The sequence below is a fragment of the Tupaia chinensis genome, unplaced genomic scaffold (assembly GCF_000334495.1).
Source record: "Tupaia chinensis unplaced genomic scaffold, TupChi_1.0 Scaffold144529_1, whole genome shotgun sequence".
Lineage (NCBI taxonomy): Eukaryota > Metazoa > Chordata > Mammalia > Scandentia > Tupaiidae > Tupaia > Tupaia belangeri.
In genome coordinates, this window is record NW_006204388.1 from 1,960,711 (window position 1) to 1,987,072 (window position 26,362).

The 26,362-nt window shown below is 35.6% G+C and overlaps 1 protein-coding gene across 1 annotated transcript in view; it reads right to left on the reverse strand.

The window, feature by feature from the left end:
* LRRC7 (leucine rich repeat containing 7) overlaps positions 1-26,362 on the reverse strand; it is a 543,267-nt gene that overhangs the window by 334,171 nt on the left and 182,734 nt on the right. Inside the window, exon 3 of the mRNA XM_006167144.1 lies at positions 1,703-1,905. Coding sequence (XP_006167206.1) covers positions 1,703-1,905 — 203 coding nt within the window. The remainder of the gene's footprint in view (positions 1-1,702; positions 1,906-26,362) is intronic.

The following is a 26,362-nucleotide window of genomic DNA, read 5'->3' on the forward strand; positions in this document are numbered from 1 at the left end:
AAAAGGATTGCAGTGTGACCATGACCCATTGGAAGGTACTTTCTCTCTTTCACTTACTAACAAGTATATGCACTCTATGGCAATAAAAAGAAAAGAAAAAAAAGAAAGGAAATGAAAAAAAAAGACATACCATTTTAAGAGTATGTACACATTAAATTATTCTTAACTTTGAAGTGCTATATAAACATTACAATTCAAGTCTTAAATGGAACCAATTATTCATAATTTGCTTTGATCAGTACATTGAAATCTCAGAGTTTGATAATGAACATTAAGTTTTTATTGTGGGATATATTGTTTGTCTGATAATTAAATATCTAGCAATTTTCTTTTTTAGTATAAACTGTGGAAATGTAGTGCATGGCATTTTTTTTTTCGCTTTCAGTCATACACATCCTTTGCAGGTAAATAACAGGACAACTACTTAATCTGAGTCACTTAGGGGCTCTACTAGTTTAAATTTTTGTTTTTTTTAGATTTTGGTCATTGGATGCATACATTTGCAGGAAAGAGGAGGAGGAGGAGTAGGAGTAGGAGGAAAGAGAGAGAGAGAGAGAGAGAGAGAGAGAGAGAGAGAGAGAGAGAGAAAGAGAGAGAAGAAAAGTGAGAAGTCACCCAACAAGGGGGATGGCCATGCAGCAGTCCCTTCTCCTCCATCCTCCTCTCAGGATTTTGGGCATGCAAGCACATGTGCCCAGTGTGATTTTCACGCCACTGGGTTGGAGACTTGGACTGTGGTCAGCCATGTGGGAATCCAGAGCTTTAATCACCATGTCACTTGCTGGCCCCTACTGGTTTAAACTTGGAACAATTCTGCTGGATGGCTTTTGGCCTGTCTTAGCTAATCTGTTACCATCTAATCTTTTCAGTAATCGAGAACAGAGACTTTTCAAAACAATGTCGTGGGAGACCTGGCTTTCTTTGCATAGCACAATGTTAGAATGGCAATGTGGACATGCTCATGTGCACAAATGCATGTACCAAGTTCAACGTAACTTTTAATAAACTATTTTTACTAGCTATTCAATATATGCCACATAAATTTAGTCATATTTGTAATGATCAAATCTTTAAAATTCAGGAACAAAAATTTCACTTTTTACCCCAGACAAGGTCTTTAAATCCTCCTGCCTGAGCCTCCCCAAGTAGCTGGAGGTACAGGCACATGCCATAATGACTGGTTGAACGTGGGCCTCTTGTGGAGCACAGAATCTTAGCAGCATGTGCCACTGCAACTGGACCAAAACTATCATACTTTCTGTAATAGTACTTTGTGTGTGTGTATAAAAGCATTTGTTAGAACACATAACTCAAGGTTTTAAAACAATGTCACTTTAATATACAACATAATATTTTCAGTTTTGGAATAGAAGATGTCATTGTTTTTCTTGTTTTCTAAACATAAACTATAGATCTCAACTCTCCATTCTGTATTTTTATGGAGGCTTTTAAAATTAAAATAACAAGGCGTAATCCATAAAATAATTACTTCCATGAAGTTCAATTGCTATTAATATATCATGTGAAGTTACAAATTGCATAGTATTAAAAGGTAATGAGAATATTGCAGGAAGTTACAACAATTTCAACAATTTGTCATTTACCCAGATAGAAGGCCTTAGTTAACAGTATCATTATGCTAAGTCTCTGGAAATCACGAAATACTCATTTACAGTGTATATTTTAGGTTGAGAAAAATTACCTTGGGCAGCTCTTCAATTTGATTGGCATCTAGATAAAGTTCCTCTAATGTCCGTTCAAAGTTAAAGACCTCCTTTGGCACCTGCTGAAGGCTGCAGTGGGAGTAATCTAAAACTGAGATAATTTCTTCTTCACCTCGGAAACATCGGCACGGCACCAGACGGCCGATGATTTTCCGTTTGGTGGTCATCTCCAGGCACTGCACTAGAGAGAAACAGAAAAAGAAAAAAAAAAAAAAAACTGCTTAATTGACTACCTTTGGAAGCATTCTTGCAATACTTAAAGCTTAGACATTTAATGTGGGTATATATTTTGTAATTCCGTAACACTTGAAAGGTTATATAGGACATGCATGTACACTAGATCACTGAATCCTTAAACAATCTTGCAAAGTATGTAAGGTATATTTTATTCTTGTCTAACAATTAAAAAATTAGACTCATGTTAAAAGACTTCCCATCATTGCACAGCTTTGGGAGGCAGAATCAAACCAGAATCTAATCTTGACTCTGTACAATGCTATTATAGTGCTTCTATTCTTACTTAAAATGTAGCTCTATAATAGACTTTTCAATTTTACACAAATTACAGTGTAGAACAGAAACACCCAGTATTAGTTAGAAAAGGCATTTCTTCAGTTCTGCAAAACTATCTGTCTTAACCCCAAAGTTTATGATATACTTTTTGTATCCATAAATGAGTTCCATCAATTAACATGTATTCATTGAATCACCAACATGCTCCAAACATTGATCTAGATACTAGAGTGATGAATTGAACAAAGTCCCTATTTTCATGGAATTACTTTCTATTGAAACTACAGATTAGAGTTGGATTGTTAACATGATTGTGCGTCTATCTTTATACACACTTTACTTTGGATGGGAGAAAATACCTTGTAGTCATAGTAGGAATTCCTGTGACATCTTTGACAGTGTTTCTCCTATTTCTTGAGGCTAAATTGACTACGTATTAGGAAACCCAGCACAGGATTGTGTCATGGCACTTTCAACACTTTATTTATTATTGTTCATGTCCTTTTCTCCTAGATTATAAGCCTCTTGAGGACAAGGATCTTTTTTGTTTATCTTTGTATTTATCTGGTGCTTGATATATGGTCAATATTAAATAAAAACTCCAGGAAGGGGACCAGCAGTTAGTGTAATGGCTATGTTGCTGGACTCCCACGTAGTCGACCGTGGTTCGCGTCCTGGACCCGGTGGTTTAAAACTCAACTCGGGGGCATGTGCGTACGTGCCCAAGATCCCGAGAGGAGAATGGAGGAGAAAGGATTGCAGCGTGACCATCCCCCCCTGGGGGGGTGATTTCTCGCTTCCTATCTCTCTGTCTGTCTGGTGAGTGCACGCGGCCTATACTGAAAACCTCTCAAAACAAACAAACAAACAAACAAACAAACAAACTCCAGGAAGAACAAATGAATCATGAATAAATAAATGAATATGTTCAGGTGTCTTTTCTTGATCACCATCAGCTATCAATAGTTTATTTGAAAAATGTTCTCATTCTAACTGGAAGGTCACTATCTTTGAGAATGTCTCCCCAGGAAGAATAAGCAGCATCTTTCTCTGAGTTACCACAAACTAATCATATTGCTTCCTAACTACGTATGCGATTTCCCTATGTATCAGACAATTTCTTCCAGGAGATCTTGTCTTACTTATACTTAAATTCACAATACACCATATTGTTTTATAGTTTGCCAACAATAAAATTAGCATAAATTAAAATGAATTTGAAGCTTGCATATAATTTGTTAATTTATTTTTACTTAGCAACATAAATTTATTTATGAAACAGAAATTAGAGATAATTTTTTTAAAAAAACATGACATTTTATTTATTTATTTGCTTATATTAAGTCAAATTTAGGGGCAATCAAGTAGACTATCCTTAAATGTTGTTGGCTCTTCAGCCCAAAGCTACCCTTATTCCTCCTATAACTTTTGAAATTAATAAAAGTATATTCTGGGAATAGGATCATGAGTAAGCACTTACATATTGTTCTTCACACATGGCAATCTGTAGAAAACTGATTAAAAGATGACTTTTCCTTTTCATTACTCTCTCAAACTCCTACACTTTCTGTTTCTGGGGCCCTGAATCACATGTTTTGGTAGATTGTTTTATTTGACTTTTTTGAAATTCTAATTGTAGGATTGGTGCCTGTCACTGTCTCTTCATGGGATCCAGCACATATTAGGCACCAAATAAATGAACCTAGTAAATACTTGTCATATATTAGGTGCTTTGTAAATGTTTGCTGATTACTGCATCTGTAATGGTAAGGGATGATAGGTTAGGTTATGGCAGAGCCAATGAGGTTGATGAGAAATGATGAATTGAGAACTTATTTAATAAGCAGAATTCAAAGAGCTGGTAATGGATTCAATGGGAGGTGGAAGGGGTGACTGTGGGGAGAGGAAAGTGTCTTTAAAGATCCCCAGGTTTTTAATTTGAGCAACTAGTAGCCACACTGACCAGCAGCAATGCTGGAGTTGACCCAAGGCACATGTCCTGTCTACCTATGTCCTGTCTATGATCCATAGATGAGCAATGAATGAATTGTTCACGTTTATTATTGCTCAATGACTCTCACTCATCCTTTTGGGCTGGACCAAGTGGTTATTTCTTGACAATTATTTGTTGCTGCTACTGCACATTTTTAATTATGAATCAAGAGGCAAACGAGAATACTCAGGCTTGTATCTGAACTATTTGGTCAGTGTCCAGTGTACACCAAAATTCTCTGAATTTCCCTTTTATTAACTCAAAATGTAAGCTCCCCTTCGGCACCAGGAGTTAGTGTAATGGCTATGTTGCTGGACTCCCACGTAGTTGACCCAGGTTCGAGTCTTGGACCCGGTGGCTTAAACTCACGCTAGGTGCATGTGTGTGTGTGCCCAAGATCCCGGGCACAGAATGGAGGGGAAGGGATTGTAGCATGACCATCCCCCCTGGGGAGTGATTTCTCGCTTTCTGTCTCTCTATGCCTTTCTGGCGAGAGCATGCACCCTATAGCAACAAAACAAAACAAAAAAACCTCTCAAAAAAAAAAAAAAAAAAAAGAACTCCCCTAGCTATCTTTTCTGTTTCATCTCTCATCTCTCCAATGTACTCAACTACTCTTCCTAGAATTAACTTTTTTCTTCTCTATTTCTTCTGAACTCTTAGACTGTGCTTTATACTATAATCAATACCTTCACTGAGCCTTAACCATTTCACTGACTACTCTCCTTCCTGCCTTCTTATAAATCCAACTTAAATTTGGTTCTCTTCTAAGGTTATCTTATTTTATCATACAGCCCCTATTTATCTTGTAGTTCTTAAAAATATGGTATCCTGATTTTCTCAGCATTTTATGCTGATTAATCAACTTCTGCATTGGAAGGTGGGGTTATGATTCACCTTGCTCTCTAAAAGCTATTGCTCTTTTCTCATTCTGTAAAACCGCTATTCCTTTGATAGTTTCATCAACTGGCAGTAACATCCTTTTATTCTTTCCCATACCATTCATTTATCAATCTCTTGAACACTTCTTTCATTTCATTGATTGCTTTACTATTTACTTTATGAACTATCTCATAATTCATAACAATTTTATAACAATTTTGTTTTAAATTAATACTATTTATTTTATTATGGCTATATATCATTGTAACTCAATCATTTTATTCCTTATACATCTTTTAATTTCCTTGGAATTGAAAATGACTTTACTGCTTTCTTGCTTGCTTGCTTGCTTGCTTGGTTTTTCTATGTACCCTTTGCTAATTCAGTTTCCTGGCTATCTCCTCTTGATATGGTCAGATGTGTGTAATCTATCATTCCATCCTGTGGAGTAATCCTCAGGAACATCATATCTTCTATGCTCTATTCTGTAGTGGTTGCTTTTCTCAACTTAATTAGAAAGTTCTTATCTTGGAATTTCTCTTCATATCATTCTATGAATTTTGCATATCTTTCCTATGTTATATCTCCTACTTTCTGGATCCCAGGTCTTCCTTTTATATTTATTACCTCAGTTTGGTGGAATACAGCATCCATTTACTTGCCGAGGAAAGATTTATAGTATGCAATTTTTTATGGCCTTGCACGTCTGAAAGTGGCTTTATTTTTTCCACAAACAATTGAAAGTTTGGCTGAGTATAGACTTTTAGGCCACAAATATTTTTCCTTGGTAAATCTGAAGACACTTTCTATTTGTAATATGTATTTTCTAATTGTTAAGGCAAACAAGTTCTGTTCTTGTACAGAATCTTATTTTATGCCTACCTTGTTCTACATTTGAAAATTTTTAGTATTTTATTTTATCCTTAGACATGAAAATGTATGACAAGGTGCCTTGGTGTGTTTTCTTTCTTATTTATTGTACTGGGTACTTGATGGACACTTTCACCCTGGAAATATTTATTCTGTAATTCTGTTAATTTTTCTGCTATTATTTAATTGATGTTTTCTTTTACCTTATTTTTAAACTATTTTCTGTTTTCTGCAATTCTATTATCTAAATGAATGTTGTTTTTCTTAGACTTATCCTGTAACTTGCTCATTTTTCTTGTAATTTCTGTCTTTTTATTCTGTTTTCTATGAGATTTTCTCAACTTTGTGTTTTAAATCCATGTCCTAAATTATCCTGTACCTGATAGCAGATTTCTACTATGTTCTTTCCTGAATGTTCCTTTTCCATAATATCCTATTTGTGTTTCAGGATGCCATTTCATTTTCATTTCTTTGAGAGGATGCTAACTACAGACTTCTTTACTTTCAGATCCCTGCTCTCTGTGTTATTTCTGAGTTCCACCTTGAGTTTGTTTCTTATGGTCTTCATTTTCCATGACAGAAGTTTTCTTCAGATATCTGGTAATCCCTGGCTGCCATCCAGTATTGAAGAATGACATTTTAAAAAGCTAATTGGAAGCTTTATATGCATGATAGGTTTCACTACAGAATGATCTGGCAGCAAGTCAAAAAAAATTTTGAAGAATTATTCTGGAGAAGAATATTCTGGTCTTCTGGCTGGGTTGTAGCTATGTTATTTTGTATATTGAGTCAGTCAATTATCCTATTTTTAGCACTTCAGTTTATTTTATTTTTATTTTTATTTTTTTAGCTGAACTAACTATGGTATCTATGAGTTTCTAAGGAGATCGGTGGAGTAAATCAATTTTCATACGCTTTTATGTGAACTTTATAAATATAGCTTATAATATACTTTGCAAAGAAAATGTATATAAACTAGATCTGACTGTCTTCTAAAATGTGTTGAAGTTTCTTATCTGCTCATGTCTTTTATGTTCTACCTTTCTATATTCTTTATCCTATGTTCTTTTTAGTTTAGAGAAATCTTTGTTACAATAATAGATAAATCAGGAAGGTGAGAGATCAACTTCTAAGTTTAAAAGAAGTTTAGCCTCTCTCATCTTTTTAATCTCTTTTTAGTTGACCTATTAGCAAGCAGTTCTGTGTAGTTCCGGGCACAGAACTGCATCCTCCTTTTGGAAATAATCTCTTGCTTCGGCTCCCCTGACATCACATTCTTCTTTTTAACATTTAGCCTTCCATGTGACTCTTCCTTTTCGATCTTTTGAAAGGTGTCACTAAGGTTTATTGCGTTAGAAGTTTTTACTAGGCCTCTTGCCCTTCTAATTATACACTCTTCCTTTACAATCTCACATTTCCCAACTTGTACTTTATTTAACGTAAGTTAAATGATAAATAAATGGCAGCAAAAAATTTTTTAATCTCTGTTCAGATTTATTTGTCTCATCATTTCCACTTTGTGTTTTATGGGCATCTCAAACATAACATCTTCAATATTGAAGTACTGCTCTTGAGATATAAGTAATGCATCACACTGTCATTGTCAAGGGCTTAAACTTTGGACCCATCTGCTTGGCTATATGAGCCTGAGTCCATCATTTTACCTTTCCTAGTTGCCTCATCTGTAAAATAAATACATACAGAACACTTATAATCCTATCTTTCAGTTTTTATTATTCACTGTTAGCATATACTAGTCCAGTCCAACCTCCTCCTCTTGTGTTCCCAGTCTCAGCAAACACTCACCTATTTCTCAGAACAAAATCCATGATATTATTCATGACTTTTCTAGTGCCCTCACTTTACACATTTAAAATTATTAAATAACATAAATAATTATTAAAGCTCTATCACTATCAAAGCCTTTATCATTAAATAACATATACATTTCTCGAATCAAATGTACTTTATCTCAACTGCTCATTGACCTAGTTCAAACTAATATCGCTTGCACTTATGCTTGTGTATGTGCTTCTCTCTTTTGCTCTCCTTCCACAGTGAAGCTGGAATGACCTTTCAGAACACAAATATGATTGCCACCCTCTTGTTGCAAATGCTTTAATGACTCCTTTATGCCCTCAAAGCAAATTGCAAAATGTTCACTATGGTCTATTTGGTGTAATATAGTCCTAAAATCTGATTCCTGCCTTCTACACCCACACCTAAGGTCCCTGCACAGCCTGACCAGGTATTATTCTTCTCATTCCTTTCTACAATTCTATTATCTAAATGAATGTTGTTTCTCTTAGACTTATCCTGTAACTTACTCATTTTTCTTGTAATTTCTGTCTTTTTATTCTGTTTTCTATGCTTTTTGCTTTCATGGCTTCTTTTGCATTACTAAGATGACCTTTCTTAATGAGCCCTTCAGAACTATGGCTGCTTCTACACAGGGCACAAAGGTATATTTCTCTTTCCTTAAGAAAAATAACTGGGATGGGCAGGTGGTTTAATGGCTATGTCACTGGACTCCTATGTAGCTGACTGCGGTTCAAGTCCCAGACTTGGTGGCTTAAACTCACGCCAGGCATGTGTGCATGCATGCCCAAGATTCCTAGAGGAGAATAGAGGAGAAGGGATTGCGGCTTGGCCATCCTCCCAGGGGGGGATTTCTCGCTTTCTGTCTCTCTGTCTCTCTCTCTCTATCTTTCTGGCAAATGCACGCGCTCTATAGCAAAAAACACTCCAAAAAAAGAAAAGAAAAGAAAAAGTAAGGAGCATAGCTTCTCTCTGTTTATCAAACTGGATTATGATTCCTAAAAATATGTTATAACAGTGTGCTATGATTCACTTTGATCACATTATAATTACTTATTCAATTATGTTGTTCACTAGATTGAAAGCCCTGTGAGAAGAGGGACTGTGTCTTGTCTGTTCAAGCAAATATATTTCTGGTAACTTGTCTAGTGTCTGGTTCAAAGTAGATACATTAAAATATTACCCTAAGAAGCAAATGAATATAGGAAATAAAGATGATACAATTACTTTTACTTGTATAGCTCTTGCAAAATTTTAAACAAATTTACAATTTATCATCTTGTTGTCTTTTTTCCATGAGAAATAGACAGTTCATATATTATTTTCCACATTCGAGTGATAAAACAATTAAGGTTTACTCAGTCTGTGACATTCATAAGGTCACCCAAAGAATAACTGGTAGACCTGGGCTTAGATTTCATATCGCCATACCAAAAAGTCATTGATTTTTTTCCATTAGCAGATTCTGCATTAACCCTGACAGTGATGTATACATATAGATCTGCGTATGAGAATGTACAAAGAGGTATATTTAACCCCACCCCCACAGACACACACTTTTGACATTGACTTTCATATAGAACATTCTATACGTGCAAAACAGAATGAAAAACAATAATAAAAATAAACTTGTTCCCTTATTTAGTGATCAGTTTTAACCATTTTTTTTGAATGTCAGAAGAATGGGGATACATTGCGACAAGTGGGAGAAGTATTTCAGAAACTGAGTAGATAATAACGCCCAAGAAAGCATTAATAATTTACATACATGATATTTAGAGGTACATGTTTGCTCTTTGTCTGAAATATGCCCACTCTCAGTATACAACAGAGACATACAGCTTTATAATTAGTGTTCAGACTTGACTTGGTAGCAGTCTGATCCCCTGTGTTACCATATAGCCACACATCCAAAAGAATAATTATTAGAGTCTCAGTTTTTCAAAGGGATTGAAAAAGGCATGAAGAAAATAAGTACTGCTCTCCTTTTTTGCTAAGGCTTTTCCAGGAAATTTCTTGAAGTTAAAGTTAAGAGCATCCTGTTTTGGATTCTCAAAACACTGTGTGGATTTCCTTCTCTTTTAAATAATACATTTTTTTTTCAATCTATGCAGGATATCTTCAGGGTGTTTTTCCATTTCTGCAACCACAGTGTGCAGTTGACAGCCTATCTTTCAATACTTTGCCACTGAGTCAAATGCATTTGAATAGCAAGGCTTGATAGTATGGCCTAACCTAGTCGAAGTAACAGGAAGATTCTTCTTGCTGCATTTTTCAAATCCTTCCCTATTGATAATTTTTAAAAAGGATTGATTTATTTATTTAATTACATTTGTTATTATTATTTTTTTAAATTTTACCAAACAGAGACAGAGAGAAAAGAGAAGTGGGAAAGCAAGCTGCCAAGTCTGGGACTCAAACCGTGGTCAGCCATGTGGGAATCCAGGGCCTTTAACCAACCACACCACCTGCTGGCATCCTTCTCTGTTGATAAGTTAAACCAAAGACAATTTTAACCACTTGAGAATCATGCCTGCAGTAGTTCAGACAAACCATGGTACATGTACCAAAATGTCCAATTGTAATATCTGCAGTATGTATACTTTTAGTCCAATATCTGTCCATGTTATCCTTGCCTAATATTCTATACCTGGAAAGATAGGGACAAAGGAAAATTTAATATTTCCAAGATTCCTTGTGACGAATAATCTAGCTAAGCTCATAAGTTGGCACAGTCTCACATTTTTCAAATGACAAATATTTCTAATTTATTCACTGAGAAACCTTTTGCCTTACTAAATGTACCACAGGAATATGGAAATCTGCCAAGTCCTACTTCAAAAAATGTGTTTAAAATCATTACGTACCCTCAGGTACATCTCTGAAACCCCCTTATCCTAGACAATATACATGATGATTCTGAGACTTCCGGGGCTTGAGGGTTGAACATCTGGGGTTGCTTTTTGATTACTGAAATAAGACCATTTTGAAACTACTCAAATTTCATGGGTTTGTTTTCATCTTATCATCAAAATATCTGAAAGCCTGCAATTGCTGTGAGTGATTTAATTTGCTATAAGTACAAGGAAATCAGTTTGCCTTTACCAGGGTCAATGGACTATTAGTGGGACAAACCTCCTTGTGGTCTTTAATGCTGATGTTATCATAACAATTGAAACAGGAAATCAAGAAGGAAAGCATGGAGCCTGGTATCAAGTTTATTAAATATTTGTAAGCTTTGCTTTAGACAAGTTACATCATTTAAAAACAAGAATGCTTCTGCTCTTCCCTCTCTGTACAACTTTCCAGGAATTTTTAACTACAGTCTTCAAAGAGCCTCTTTTTATGAATGTTTCTTAATGTAAACTATCATCCCTGATTTCATTTCTAACTGCTTGATGAGCTGCAAATTTAAATAAAATTCAGCCTGTCTAAAGCAGGAGTTGAAACTATTTAGTAAGTTTCTATTCTGTGCAAGGCAGTGTGCTTTCCTTCTTGATTTGCTGTTTTTATTACTTGTGCTTTATTCTTTTAATTTTATGTCTGTGAGTTGTCTTTGACTGCTACTTCTTTTTTTCCTTCTGTTGGGTCATTGGGAAAGTCATGAAGCATTTTTGCATAGAAAAATATATCGTAACTTTCCTGACGACCTAATATTAAATAGTTTACATCTTATTTTTACTTTCTTGACTATGCAGTCTAGTTCAGACCCTTATCATCTCCTAGGTGTAATCCAATAGGTACAGTGCACAAAACTACACTATTAATAAACATCTTTTCTATATACTTGGCGGATGGAAAAATGTAAAGTTCTCTGTTGAAAAACTATTTATATATATTGTATACATCATGATGGGAACTTCATGTAAAATGTGAAATTAATCTCAAAATTAAAAAAAGAATAAAGTCTGTAGGTTAGTTTAAAAAAGGAGACATGTTGTCTATACAATCATGCATTCAACAAATATTTATTGAAGATTTACTATGTGTTTAGTACTGGGAAATAGCCTCGGAAATAATAATAAGACCTACAGTTCTTACTCTAATAAATTGTTAGGATAGTGAGGAAAATAAATAATGGATACAAATTATGCAAATAAAACCATAATTGGACATCATGATAATTGCTATAAAAGAAAACATTAGAGTTTTATACTTTCTATATACTGAAAATACATTTAATGTATTAATTAATTTCCTAAAATGCATGTCCATTCTCCAGTTCTAAATTCCTCACTGAGTCTATATTTTCACCAGCAGTATTTACTAGAGCATGTTTCCAAGTTAAATCCTCCCCTTAAACATAAGCAGTGTGCATTAGCATAGTATGAGCTTAGAGGTTACTGTGGTTGTAATGTTCCTGTCCACTCCAAAATTCATGGAGTGATAATAAGAGGTGAGACCTTTCAGAAGAAATTAAATCATGAAGACTGTATCCTTAATGATTATTTATAAGGATTTATGGCTTATAAAGGGATGGAGGGAAATAACTTAGGTCTTTTTGCCCCTGCTCCTTCTATAATGTAGGTACACAGAATTGATCCTACCCAGAGAATACAGAAGCAGGGTGCCATCTTGAAAGCAGATATGGGGCCCTCACCAGACACAGAACCTGCCAGCCAATTGACCTTGGACTCCTGGCTTCCAAGAGTGTGACAAATAGGTTTCTATTGCTCATAAAATGTCCATTCCATGGTATTTTGTCACAGGAGCACAAATAAATTTAGAAAGAAAGTGGCATCGAGAAGTGGGGTGTTGCTACGACAAATAACTGAAAATGGGGAAGTGATTTGGAATTGGGTAATGAGTAGAGGCTGGAATATATGGAGCTATTTTGATGAAGGAAAAGAGAAGGGCCATAGACAGAGCTTAAATCTTAGAGATTATTTATGCAGTCACGATCAGAATGCTGAAGGAAATACGGATGCCAAAGGCAATACTGATGCAAGTTTAAGTGAAAATGAGGAATATCTTATTGGAAACTAGAGGAAAGGCCATCATTGTTTCACACTTGCAAAGAAAAAAGAATAAAGTCTGTAGGTTAGTTTAAAAAAGGAGACATGTTGTCTATACAATCATGCATTCAACAAATATTTATTGAAGATTTACTATGTGTTTAGTACTGGGAAATAGCCTCGGAAATAATAATAAGACCTACAGTTCTTACTCTAATAAATTGTTAGGATAGTGAGGAAAATAAATAATGGATACAAATTATGCAAATAAAACCATAATTGGACATCATGATAATTGCTATAAAAGAAAACATTAGAGTTTTATACTTTCTATATACTGAAAATACATTTAATGTATTAATTAATTTCCTAAAATGCATGTCCATTCTCCAGTTCTAAATTCCTCACTGAGTCTATATTTTCACCAGCAGTATTTACTAGAGCATGTTTCCAAGTTAAATCCTCCCCTTAAACATAAGCAGTGTGCATTAGCATAGTATGAGCTTAGAGGTTACTGTGGTTGTAATGTTCCTGTCCACTCCAAAATTCATGGAGTGATAATAAGAGGTGAGACCTTTCAGAAGAAATTAAATCATGAAGACTGTATCCTTAATGATTATTTATAAGGATTTATGGCTTATAAAGGGATGGAGGGAAATAACTTAGGTCTTTTTGCCCCTGCTCCTTCTATAATGTAGGTACACAGAATTGATCCTACCCAGAGAATACAGAAGCAGGGTGCCATCTTGAAAGCAGATATGGGGCCCTCACCAGACACAGAACCTGCCAGCCAATTGACCTTGGACTCCTGGCTTCCAAGAGTGTGACAAATAGGTTTCTATTGCTCATAAAATGTCCATTCCATGGTATTTTGTCACAGGAGCACAAATAAATTTAGAAAGAAAGTGGCATCGAGAAGTGGGGTGTTGCTACGACAAATAACTGAAAATGGGGAAGTGATTTGGAATTGGGTAATGAGTAGAGGCTGGAATATATGGAGCTATTTTGATGAAGGAAAAGAGAAGGGCCATAGACAGAGCTTAAATCTTAGAGATTATTTATGCAGTCACGATCAGAATGCTGAAGGAAATACGGATGCCAAAGGCAATACTGATGCAAGTTTAAGTGAAAATGAGGAATATCTTATTGGAAACTAGAGGAAAGGCCATCATTGTTTCACACTTGCAAAGAACTTGGCTGAATTATATTCAAAGTTCTGATGTTTTGGAAAGCAAATGAACATGAATACTGGCAGAAGAAATCTCTAAGCAAAACAAAGTGCTGTATAGCTTGTTTTGATTTTTTATAGAGAGAAATAAAAGATGGAATTTATAACCAAAAGGATTTTACAAAACTTCAATATTTGGAAAAGTATCATCTTGGCCAGACTGCAAAAACTAAAAAGGTGTGTTTGGGATGTAGGTATCTGATAAAGAGATTAGTATGAACAGAAAGAAGTAGATGTTATCCATCAAGACAATGGAAGAATGGCCCTGAAGATATTTTGGAGATTATTGGCACAGACTCCCATCATAGACTAAGAGTGTGAAGGCCTGAGGGACAGAATTATATCAAAAGAGGGGCCTCAGGAACGTGTATAATCTCAGTGTTTGCAACCATGCACTGCTTCAAGTTACTGTTCCCAGGATTCTGTTCCTTGACAGCTATGCTTCAACCAGGCCCAAGTGTGACGTGTGCTGCCACATGGAGGGTACAAATGGTAAGTTTAGGTGGTGTTATCTCAATAGGTATGCAGAGTACATAAAGGCATGAAGGCACGGCTTCCTCCATCTAGATTTCAAAAGATGCCTCAGAGAGGCTTAGGACCGAGGCAGAGAACTGCCACAGGGGCAAGGCCACTGTAGAGATCCTTCATTAAGGCAATGCCCAGTGGAAGCGTGGGATCAAGGCCACCAGAGAGGCCCTGCTAGAACAATGCTTAGTGGAGTAGGAGCAGGGTTTCTCTGGAGCCCAAGCCCTATCAAGCCATCAAAATGCAATATTTGTCTGGAAGTGCCATATTCACCCACTCCAATTCCTGAGAGCTGCTGTGTGGAAACAGAAAAGCCATGGGGTCAGGGCTGCCTGAAGCCTTGGGAAGCCCACTCCAACATGTCCAGAAGGTGGGACATGTAGTCCAAGATTATTTTCAAGTCTCAAGATCTAATCTTTGCCCTGTTGAATTGTGGATTCGGTTGGGAACTTTCACCCCTTCTTCTTTCCTATTTTTCCTTTTTAGAATAGAAATGTCTGTTCCATGCCTGGCCCACCGCTGTACTGTAGAAGAACATAACTTGTATGATCTCACAGCTAGAGAACAATTTGCCTTAGGGATGAGTTGTGCCTTAGGTCTAACCCATCTTTGATTTAGATGACATAGAGATGAGACTTTGGACTTACATTATAAAGTTGATGCTAGAATGAATGAAAACTTCTGAGGTATTGGGATGGAAAAAATGTAGACTATAAACAGAAGGTCATGGATTTTAGGGGGCAAGGATGGAATGCTATGGTTTGAATACTTGTATCCCCTCCAAAAATCTATACTGAAACTTAATCCTAAGAAAACCCCAAATATTTATAAGTTTTTTAAAGCAAAATATGAAAACTGCACAGTGTACAAGCACTCCTTCTTAGCTCCCATGGAGCAGTCAGTCTTCTTTTGCCCTTTTGCCCTCCTAAATGGAAGGGAGAAAAGGGGACTATTAGCAAGATAATGGGGGATCTTGAGAGTCAAGCAAATGCTTTACGTTACAAATATTTTTAAAAGAGAAATTTTTTTTTTTTTTAAATGAAAAGGCAGAGAGAGACAACAATATAGGCGGCCTTGCTACTCGAGAATGAGATCTGGAGGGAGAATTCTCAACAGAAAGTCTTTATTTCTCTTATTACCTGAAAACACTACTCTACTAAGAAGTTTTATACTGTGGCACTAGTTAATGATTTATGTTCTTAATGATTAGTGAGTTATCAAAAAAGAGATCAATGATTCAGTGTGATCTGTTGAGAAGCCAGAGATATAGCATATTTTGATGTGGTTTAGTTGAATGTTTCATAATGACTTGGCTATACGGATCGTTAGTATTTTAGTAAAAAACCTATTTTATGTGAAACACTTCATTTCACACCTTCTACCAAATATTTGAGTAGGAGGCAATAGCAGAAAAGCATTTTCTATGTAGGTCATCTCAGAGATCCGATGCCTTTGGTGATGTGGTGTAATGTCAATACAGTGCCCTTCACAACACATAATGTAAGACCATCTTTTAAATCTGATATAACTGACTTAGAGAAAACATTTCTAATGACATTTCATGCTGCTTTATACTCATTCTTCAATCATAACTATAGATATTCTCTATGTTTATTAACATTTTAATTAATGTTGCTGATGGTTGTACTTGTGCCTTCAGGATAGTTAGAGCAAATGCTTCAATTTTGAAACTCTACTAAATAAACAGGGTTTGTAGTGATAATCTTTTAATCAAGTAAGTTGCTTTGGGTATAAATCTCAGCTGTTACTTTATAATTGAAAAGATTTTAAGAGATTCATGAAACATACAAGCCTGTTTGATGTTACCCTCAGGCTGAAAGCTGAACTAAAATAAAAGAAGAATTAATTTTAAAAGCTTTCTGTGAAGAAATTAAAGGGATATGAGAATGCATTTATAGATTTAACAATTGTTAAATGAAAAGCTCAGGAAAGTTTAAAATAGAATCAGGCACTCGTAATAAAACCGAATAATTTTGCGACAATTCCAAAAAGTTTTTCATTGTTAACCTATGATATGGGATCAAAAGTACAATCCCAAACAACAATTTACAATACTCTGAACATTTAAATGCTTATTGTGGTTCACTCTGTAAATAATAAGTGCCTTAAATGAAATTCCTTCCTTTATATTGAAATGAAATCAAATTGCTATTGAATTCAATTATTTAGAAGATGGTGAAAGGGAACCAGATTTGAGAGAATTGCAGAACAAAATCAGGAGCAGAGGCTCTGCAAAGAGTATGGAAAAAAGCTTAAAGATGGCAGGTGAGTTCTTAGGATGAAAGGAGCATGCTGAAATAATAAGGTCCCAGTAGTGGACAGAATGTACTTTGCAAAACTCACAGAGATATTGGAGTAATCATTAGTAAAATTCAATGTAATATATATCTGAGTATAACATTCTTCTTTGATGCTCTGCTGCCTATACGATTGATCCAGGAATATAAGCCTCTTCTAAGCTGTTCTTCTGCTGCTGGACCACAAGCCTGCAACCACCTTAACTGGCATGATTGTGTGCTTGTGCATTTTCTATTTCTTTTCCTGAACCATCTTACCTGATCATCTCTCTTGGATTATTCTTCCTATCACTTAAAAAATAATTAAACAGCTTCTTTATAATATTAAACTCAAAGTTACTTTAGAAAAATTTCCCTCTAACAATTTTTTTTTTGAGATATTTTTGCTATAGGACGTGTGCGCTTGCCAGAAAGACAGAGAGAGAGACTGAGATAGAAAGCGAGAAATCACCCGCCATGGGTGGATGGCCATGCCGCAATCCCTTCTTCTCCATTCTCCTCTCGAGATCTTGGGCACGCACGCAAGTGCCTGGCGTGAATTTAAGCCACCAGGTCCAGGATTCGAACCATGTTGGCTACCTGGGAGTTCAGCGACATAGCCATTATGCTAACTGCTGGTCCCAAATTTCCCTCTAACAATTCTTGTTTTAGTTTGAATTGGGTCCCTCAAAATTTGTGTGTAGAAATCCTAACCCTTCAGTACCTCAGAATGTACCCTTATTTGGAAAAAAAAGTTATTGCAGATGTATTTATTTTGGATAAAGTCACACTGCAAGAGAGAGGGACCTCTAATATGACTGGAATCCAAAAGGCCATGTCAAACGACAGATTCACACAGAGGAAAGATAATATTAAGAAACTTAGGGAATGGGCCAGCAGGTAGTGTGATGGTTAAGGTGCTGGACTTTCTCATGGACAACTGTGGTTGGAATTCCAGACCCAGCAGCTTGAAAATCATGCCAGGTATGTGTGTATGTGTGCATCTGTGTGTGTGTGCCCCCAAATTCCCAGGAGAAGAATGGAGGAGAAGGGATTGCAGTATGCATATGCCCCAGTGACCTTGTGGGTGATTTCTTACTTTCTCTCTCACTGTCTATCTCTCTCTCCAGCAAGTACATATGCCTATGGAAAAAAACTAAAAGAAATAAGTACAAATTTTTAATAAAAGGAAAAAAAGAAAGATTAGAATGCCAAATTTAGTTATAATAATAATAATAATAATAAAGAAACTCAGGGAGATAAAAAGCAAAGGGGAGAGCCCTGGAACAAGTTCCGCCTTTGTAGTTCTCAAAAAGAAACAGCAATGCTAATACTTTGATTTTGTACTTCTAACCTCCAGAAGTATAAGGCAGTGAATTTATGTTGGTTAAGTCACTCATTTTGTGGCATTTTGTTATGTCAGTCACCAAAAACTAATGAAACATTCTTTTTCAGCTTTAAACCAAATGTTTGTTAGTTTTTCTCTCATATCTATAGAACCCAGGCTCAACTCTGGTATGGATTTGACAGAGATGTTTCCTTGTCGGTCTCAAGGTAGGATGAGCTATTCACTAGACCATGAACTCTGATTTTGGCAGACAAACTGTGTTCCTGGTAAAATTCTTTTTTGTAAAGATTAATGCATAAAAAAATGAAAAAAAGATGTTTTTTTGGCTTTACGGTCATAAGCTTGTTGAAGGTTTACAACTATAATTTCAGACGCAAATAAAAACTGCTAAACAGAGTATAACACTAGATTCTCTGAAGAGCATATATGACATCATAGAAGGTCCAAAACCAACAGGGTGCTCACTTGTTCTCAGAAGTAAACACCCAGGAAAAGAAAGAAGTCTCAGTGTCTTTAAGCAGCATGTAGTGGCCATAATAGATTACTAGAACTTAAAACTTAACCTAAAATGTTTGATAAATATTTCAAGAATATCTTGAAAAGCTGATACATGGATGTCATTTGGAAATGAATGTGTATGTCTCATTCAGAAGCAGTTGAAATGGAAAAGAGAAAGCAGTCCTTGTTAATATGGATAGCCTAAACTGGTAATGGAAGTAAGCTGAAGAACTTTAATGAGAGTATAAAAATATAAATTACATAGACTTAGAAAGTATATCACTGGGGCCAGCAGGTGATACGGCAGTTAAAACCACTGGACTCCCACATAGTCAACCACAGCTCGAATCCCAGACCTGCTGACTTGTTTTCTCACTTTCTTTCTCTCACTCCCTCCATCCCTCTCTCTGCCTTTCTCTGGTGAAAGCATGAGTCCTATAGCAAATTTAAAATATAACAATAATGAATAAAATTAAATACATAATTCTTTAAAAGTAATATACTATTAACCACCAGATTATGTGAAACATATTTGGGAGATACAAGACAAATAAACATTATCTATTAGTGCAGATAAGAAATAGGAATAATGAGAGAGGAACTATTTGGATACTTAAAACTATTTAGATACACATGGTTCAGCTCAATCAGAATTTTTCTGTTTAACATCCCATTTGTTATTTTCTTCAGACTATAAAAGTAATGTATGTTTATTATTGCTAATTTGGAAATATGGAAAAGTGTAAATCAGAAAACAAAATTCACCATACTCCTTTCAACCAGAAATAAACACTATTAATATTTACATTAGGTTGTACTCTAGATACACATGCACATACACATACATAAAATATACGATTTGTGTCATGCTTTTTCAGTATTATAACATGAGCATTTTGTCACATTATTAAACATTCCTTGAAACTTTTTGAAAATGATGTAATGTTCTTTGTAACTATATTTATTTAACCAATATTCTTCCTAAGCTAGAAATCTATCTAGTTCACCATTTTCTTAAATTATAACCAATGCCTTAACAAATAACCTCAAAAATAAATTCTTACCTACTTACTAGATAACATGTGTTTGAACACTTTTACCCCTCTTGATAAATACTGCAAATGTATAATTATTTTTATCAGTTGATAATTCCCAGAATATATATATATGTAAATGGACTTCAAAAAGTTTATGGAAAAATGTAATTAAAGCTTATTTTTAGTGCAAAAATATTTTAAAATTCATTCATAGCTTTTTCTTTTTTTTTTTAATATACACTTTCTATGAACTTTCTAAAGACCTCTAATGAATATCTGTTTTCCTGTACCATTGCTGGAAGATGTAATTATTTTCAATCTTTGTCAGTTCAAGGGAGCAAAGTATAATTTAAGGGTTTTTTTTTTTTAGAGATTTTTGCCACAGTGTGCATGTGCTCACAAAAGAGACAGAGAGAGACAGAAAGCAAGAAATCACCCCCCTGGGGGAGTGTGGTCGCACCACAATACTTTCTCCTCTTGGTATGTTGGGCATGCATGCACACATGCTCTGTAGAGTTTAAGACACTGGGTCTGAGACTTGAACCGTGGTCGACCACGTAGGAATCCAGCAATGTAACCATTATGACATCTGCTGGTCCCAATTTAAACTGTTTTAAATATCTACCTTTATTTATTCCTTTTTTGACTCGTGCTTATAAAATTAGGTTATTGAATGGATTTAACTAGGCATAAAAACAGGAGACATTTTTTCACGAAGCACAACATCATTTCTGGAATATTTTTCTCTCTTTCTGAGCAAGATCTCCTGCCAAACTCAGATATTTCCAATTTTCTGGTTGTAGGAACAACCAATTGATAACCAGGCTAATTCTCAGGTGTGGTTCCGGTATAGTATGGGAATAATTCCAATATTTTTAGAAGTTTACTCTAGGCCATTTCCTCCTTTTATTCATGATAGAGCATGTGCGTATGAGAGAGAGAGACAGAGACCCTCCACAGAGTGTCATCATGACATAGTTCTCTTCCACCAGTCCTCCAAGTCCTCCAGCTTATAGGATCTTGGACATTCATGAATGTCTAGGCTCATCAGACTGTGAATATGAACTGTGTATTCCATGTGGGATCTAGCATCTATTAAACAGTGCATTACCCCTGTGTCATGAAGCTAGCCAGGCCATATTTTCTGAGTAGGTAGATACATTATAAGAGTAAGAAATAAATTATTAAATGTGAATACACTTTTATATGTGGAAGATGAACAGAATTTACATTTTACTATGTCATTTCTTATTTGGTTGTGTGTTTTCAGGAAACTGTATTTACTATAGTATGAATAAGTGGGAAGAAAAATATTTTGTTGTTACTAATAGACTCTTTTCAAATGGAAATGTCTCTTGATAGCATTTTTGTTGAGTGACCTTGAAATTTTGCAGTAAGGCTTCCATCAAGAATATTTATGTCTCTTATTGGCACAGAATGCTACAGACAAAATAATTCTTTAAGTAAAATAAATGCAATGTTTTATTTTCTTTCATGAACCCACTTAGAATTCAATCTACCTCTAGCAATTATAATGAGATTAACATAAAAATGCTGTCAGAACAAATCTTTCCATTTTACACTTTCTAGATATATGGAAAAGAAAACAAGATACAGAAATGAATGTCAATGGAGACAAAAGGCACCTGGTTTTTCATTAAGTAGCAACAACTGTCTTACTAGACTGGCTCTGAATTAAAAGCCAGATCCAATCTGAGGCAGAAAAACAACATAATTTTAGCTCTCTCAAGAACTATCTGCTTAGTTTTTAAGAATAATAGAAAAGAAATCATAATACGAGTTTATATGCAGTGTGCTTATGTGTGTGTATGTGTGTGTGTGTGTGTGTGTGTTCTGAGGTTGAGAGCAGGCAGTGTTGAAGCAGGGGAAAATACTACGCCTTTTGAAATAAGGAATTATACCATATAAACTAGAGAATTTTTTCCTTTTTAGATTTAGCATTTTATTTTATTTTATTTTTTACAAATAGATTTTTTTTTTGTTTTTGTTTTTTTTTTGGGGGGGACAGCAGTTGTAGTAGTGGTTAATGTACTGGACTTCCACATGGTAGACCAGGGTTTGAATCCTAGACCCCACAACTTAAAACTTACAAAGGGTTCATGTGCTTGTGTGCCCAAAATCCTGAGAAGAGAATGGAGGAGAAGAAATTGCAGTGTGGCCATCCACCAGGGGGGTCACTTGTAGGGACATGTTCGGAGAGAGGTCCTGAGGATGTGGGGACATGCTCTGAGCAAACATCACCTCTCCCTTTTGGCTATGACAGGACCTTGCAGCTTGTCTTTTCCTTGACCCTTGCTGCAGGCAGAGCAAAAGGTGGGACTTTCTAGAGGCCTTCCAACAGCCACATCTGATGTAATTCAGGAAACATCCTGACCCCAATTAGCAAAATCCAAACCATGATTTGCCTCTGTAAGATTCTTTAGCCTTATCAATACACCTTTGATATTTTAAGAAAGTATCCTCCCTGCACCTACAAGTAGGCTTTTCTCCACTAGATAAGAAGGTTATGGGGAATTCTGTTTGAGACGGAGATATCCAAGAGATACACCTGGCCCAGTACGTCTAAGCCCTTATAGATCTGTTACCTGCTTATTACTGTCTATAACATGTCAAAATATCCATAGAATGTCATGAAATACATGTATGTAATGTTGCTTTGCCTTATAAATAAAGGTGCCCAGTTTGTCTGGGTGACACATGTTGCTTGGGCTACTTAGACTCAAGCTGCCTGTGTCCACTGCTACTCCGGTTCTTTGTCTCTTTCTTTCCACTTCTTTTAGATAGAGCTAAACCATGCACCGACACCGACAATGATTTCTTGCTTTCTGGCTTTCTTTCTCTCTAGTGAGCACACTCATCCTATATCAAAAATATCTTGCAAAAAACATATTTTCTGCAACCATAATAAAGGGCATATATTTGATAAAAAAACATTTTTTCATGCTTGTTACAGAGTTTTCAGGAGTACTATAGGTTGCTTTATAAATACAATAGATTTAGTTGAGTAGGGTATAGTAATCAAAAGATATTTTAACATTTTTCAAGGCATTTTCCACTTTTAAAAAGAATTAGAGTAAATATGTGTATTCATACTACCTGAACATCAGAGTAACAGGTAAGATAAATTCTTTTCTTCTTGTTAAGTTTCTATTTCAAGTAATAAGTCACATAAGATGAATTTCCCTTGGAACAGACCAGACTCTTATTCACTGCTACTCTCATAGTCCTTTAAACTTATAACAATGTTTAACACACGCTCTCATTATTTTCTTCCCCAAACCTGACATTCTTAAGACGCTTCCATCTTTCAGTTAATAAATGAACTGTATCCTATGCTAAATCTTCAGAAATATCCTGCACTCTATATTTTCTATCGTTTTCCACTTTCAATATCACAAATTTGTCAGCCTTTTAAATGTGGCTCCTCTTCTTTGTAACATTGCTGGAATGCTGGATTATGTTCCTTTCTTCTTACGTTTTGACTTCTTCAATAACTTCCTATTGGTTTCCTCATATCACATCCTATAAATGCTGTTCATTACTACCCACCAAACACATCCATAATATCTTTGCACTCTTTCATGCTTTTGCAGATGTTTTTCTCTGCCAGGAATGATCTTCAATCTTTTTTTAACGTGGAGAAATCTTAATCATCCATCTTCAAGACAGCTCAAATGTCACTCCTTCTACAGATCTTTTTCAGCTTCCTCAGGATGTAAGTCACTCTCTTCTTTTGCTCTCCGAGCAGTTTCTAGCATTGATTGTGGTAAGTTGTCAAAATTCTATCTGAAGACTTGTCATGACTCCAACCTGCTCATCCCTGACCAAGACAGACATTCTCCATTTTTTTTTTTTTTACTTGAAAAGTATCCATTGTTAGCCAGCTCATGATTCTAATTCCTTTCAAGTATCACTGGAAAGAAAAATCCAAGCACTTTCATGCTTTACTACACATTAAACAAGGGTGACATCTAAATGATGGATTATCATCCTCATGAAATACTTCTATATTAACATGTATGTTTTAAATAACACCCTGGCAGTTACAATAAATATAAGCAGGCACTAACTCTGCTTGCTTTAATAATAGAGTTTTTTTTTGTAATTATTGTTGTTTTAAGGTTTTTGCCATAGGGCACATGCCTCAACAGAGAGATAGAGAGAGATACAATAAGAGGGAAAGTGAGAAATCACTTCCCAAGGGAGATGAACATGCCACAATTCTTTCTCCTCCATTTTCTTTCTTGAATTTTGAGCATGCATATACACGTCTTGCATAATTTTCAAGCCACCAGATCTGGGACATGAATTACCATCAGCTCTGTGGAAGTCCAGCACCCCAACCACTATACCGCTTGCTGGCCCTCAGTAAAGTGTCTTATTTTAGTAAATCTATGGGGCTTAGAAATGCTTTTCTGCATAGGTACAGATATAATGCATACATTTTTAAAAATTCCTTATCATTTATGCATTACAATTATGCTCTGCTAACAATAGAAAAATGTGTAATAAGTTGAAGGCACTAATGTAAACATATTTTTAGTCTCAAAGATTTTAAATAACAAAAATGTATGATATACCTTTGTGAAATAATATTCTTCTTTTATGCTTTAATCTGAGAATGGTTGACCATGCTAGCACAGAATTTGGTTAATATTATTAAATAAAAGAGTCTCATGTCCCAAAATTATTCAAAAAATTATTCATAGCATTTTGCTAAGATAACTCATAATATCTATATGCATGAGCACACATATATCAATATCTTCTAGTGACCACTAAGTCGAAGACAATAAACACTCACAAAATATTAATAAAATATATAGGAGTGGGGCTGGCAGGTGGTTAAGGCACTGGACTTCCACATGACCAACCACAGTTTGAGTCCCATACCTGGCTGTTTGCTTTTTCACTTTTTTTCTCTAGGTCTCTCTCTGATCAAACCAAAAAAAAAAAAAAAAAGATAAATAAAACTAAATGAAAAAAATTCTTTAAAAATATATGATAATATAAAATCATTTCATAAAGCATCTTGTCTCTAAAATTAATGTTGGTTTGGAAATCTTTTCAATGAAACTATTAATATTTTATGCTTGTTAGTTACATATAACTTGTACATAGCAGCACAGTTACAAGTACTCTAGATGAAGATATTAGGAAATCTATATCCTTTTTTTTTTGTAGAGGTTTTTGCTATAGGGCACATGTGTTCGCCAGACAGACAGAGAGAGACAGAGAGACAGAAAGCAAGAAATCACCCCCCAGGGGGGATGGCCATGCCGCAATCCCTTCTCCTCCATTCTCCTCTCCGGATCTTGGGCATGCATGCACATGCACCCGGCGTGAGTTTTAAGCCACCGGGTCCGGGACGCGAACCACAGTCAGCTACATGGGAGCCCAGCGACAAAGCCATTACGCTAACTGCTGGTCCCAGGAGACCTATATTCTAATCCTAGTTATGATGTAAACCAGTAAATGTATTAAACTATTGAGTCAGGGCCAGCAGATGGTGTAATGGTTAAGTCACTGGACTCTCGCTTGGCTGACCACGATTCAGGTCCAGGATCCTGAGACTTGAAACTCGTGCTGGGTGTATATGCATGGGTGACCAAAATCCCAGGGGGAGAATGGAGGAGAAGGGATTATGGTGTGGTTGTTCCCCCCCTGAGGGTGATTTCTTGCTTTTCTGAATCTCTGCTTTACTCTGTCTCCTCAGCGAGTGCACACACACCCTATAGCAAAATATTTCAAAAACCAAAACCAAAACCAAACAAAACCAAAACAACTACTGGGTCACTGGAAAAGTTGTGATGCATTTTTGCATAGAAAAACATGAAAAAAATATGTCATGCTTTTCAGACAACCCACTATATGGTGTTTGTTTTTTTCACAGACACAATAATTCTTCCGTGGAATCATTCATTTCTTTATCCAATGTAATACTTACAATTTTAAATATGTAATATAACTAGCCCTCTTTTATTCAATTTGGAATTTTAGGCAGTTTTCTTTGGGAGTTTTTAAAACATATAATTTGTATTAACACACAAACGCACACACATAAAGTTTTTATATTTCTGTTCTTGTTATCTTACAATTATACTCAAATCTTCACTGGCTATATAATTCTTAAGACCAATTTCTGAATAATTTGTGTTGGTTTAAACAAGATGACATTTCATCTTGAAATGTCCTGAGGGCTCTACGTGGTAGAACGAGCTGATCATATTTGCATGAGTCTTGCTGTTCTGTGAAGAAGGGTTTGATGAATGTTGGGAAACCATTCAGGAGGCTCTTGAACAAGTTGTGGCCCAGAAGGGGGTAGAGAAGAAGTGACTATAGTACAAATGAAGTTAGTAAATAACTAAATTAGGGTTACAATCAGCAGGACTTGACAACTGGCTGTCAGGATTGGCAAACCTTTTATTTGCTCCTATACTGAACACCTTTGGAGGGTAGTAGGATCTGGTTATTATTTCTTCCATTTCCCTCTCCTGCACGTGTCTGTTCTCTGTTTTTATGCCTATACATTGTTAAATGTCTGCTTCTCACCACTGGTTCGCATCTATTCTGTATTTTAGAGGTCCCTACCTTTATTGCTAGTGTCCAGTATCCCTCTTTTGTCCACGATTCTTTTTTTTCCCATTCTTTTG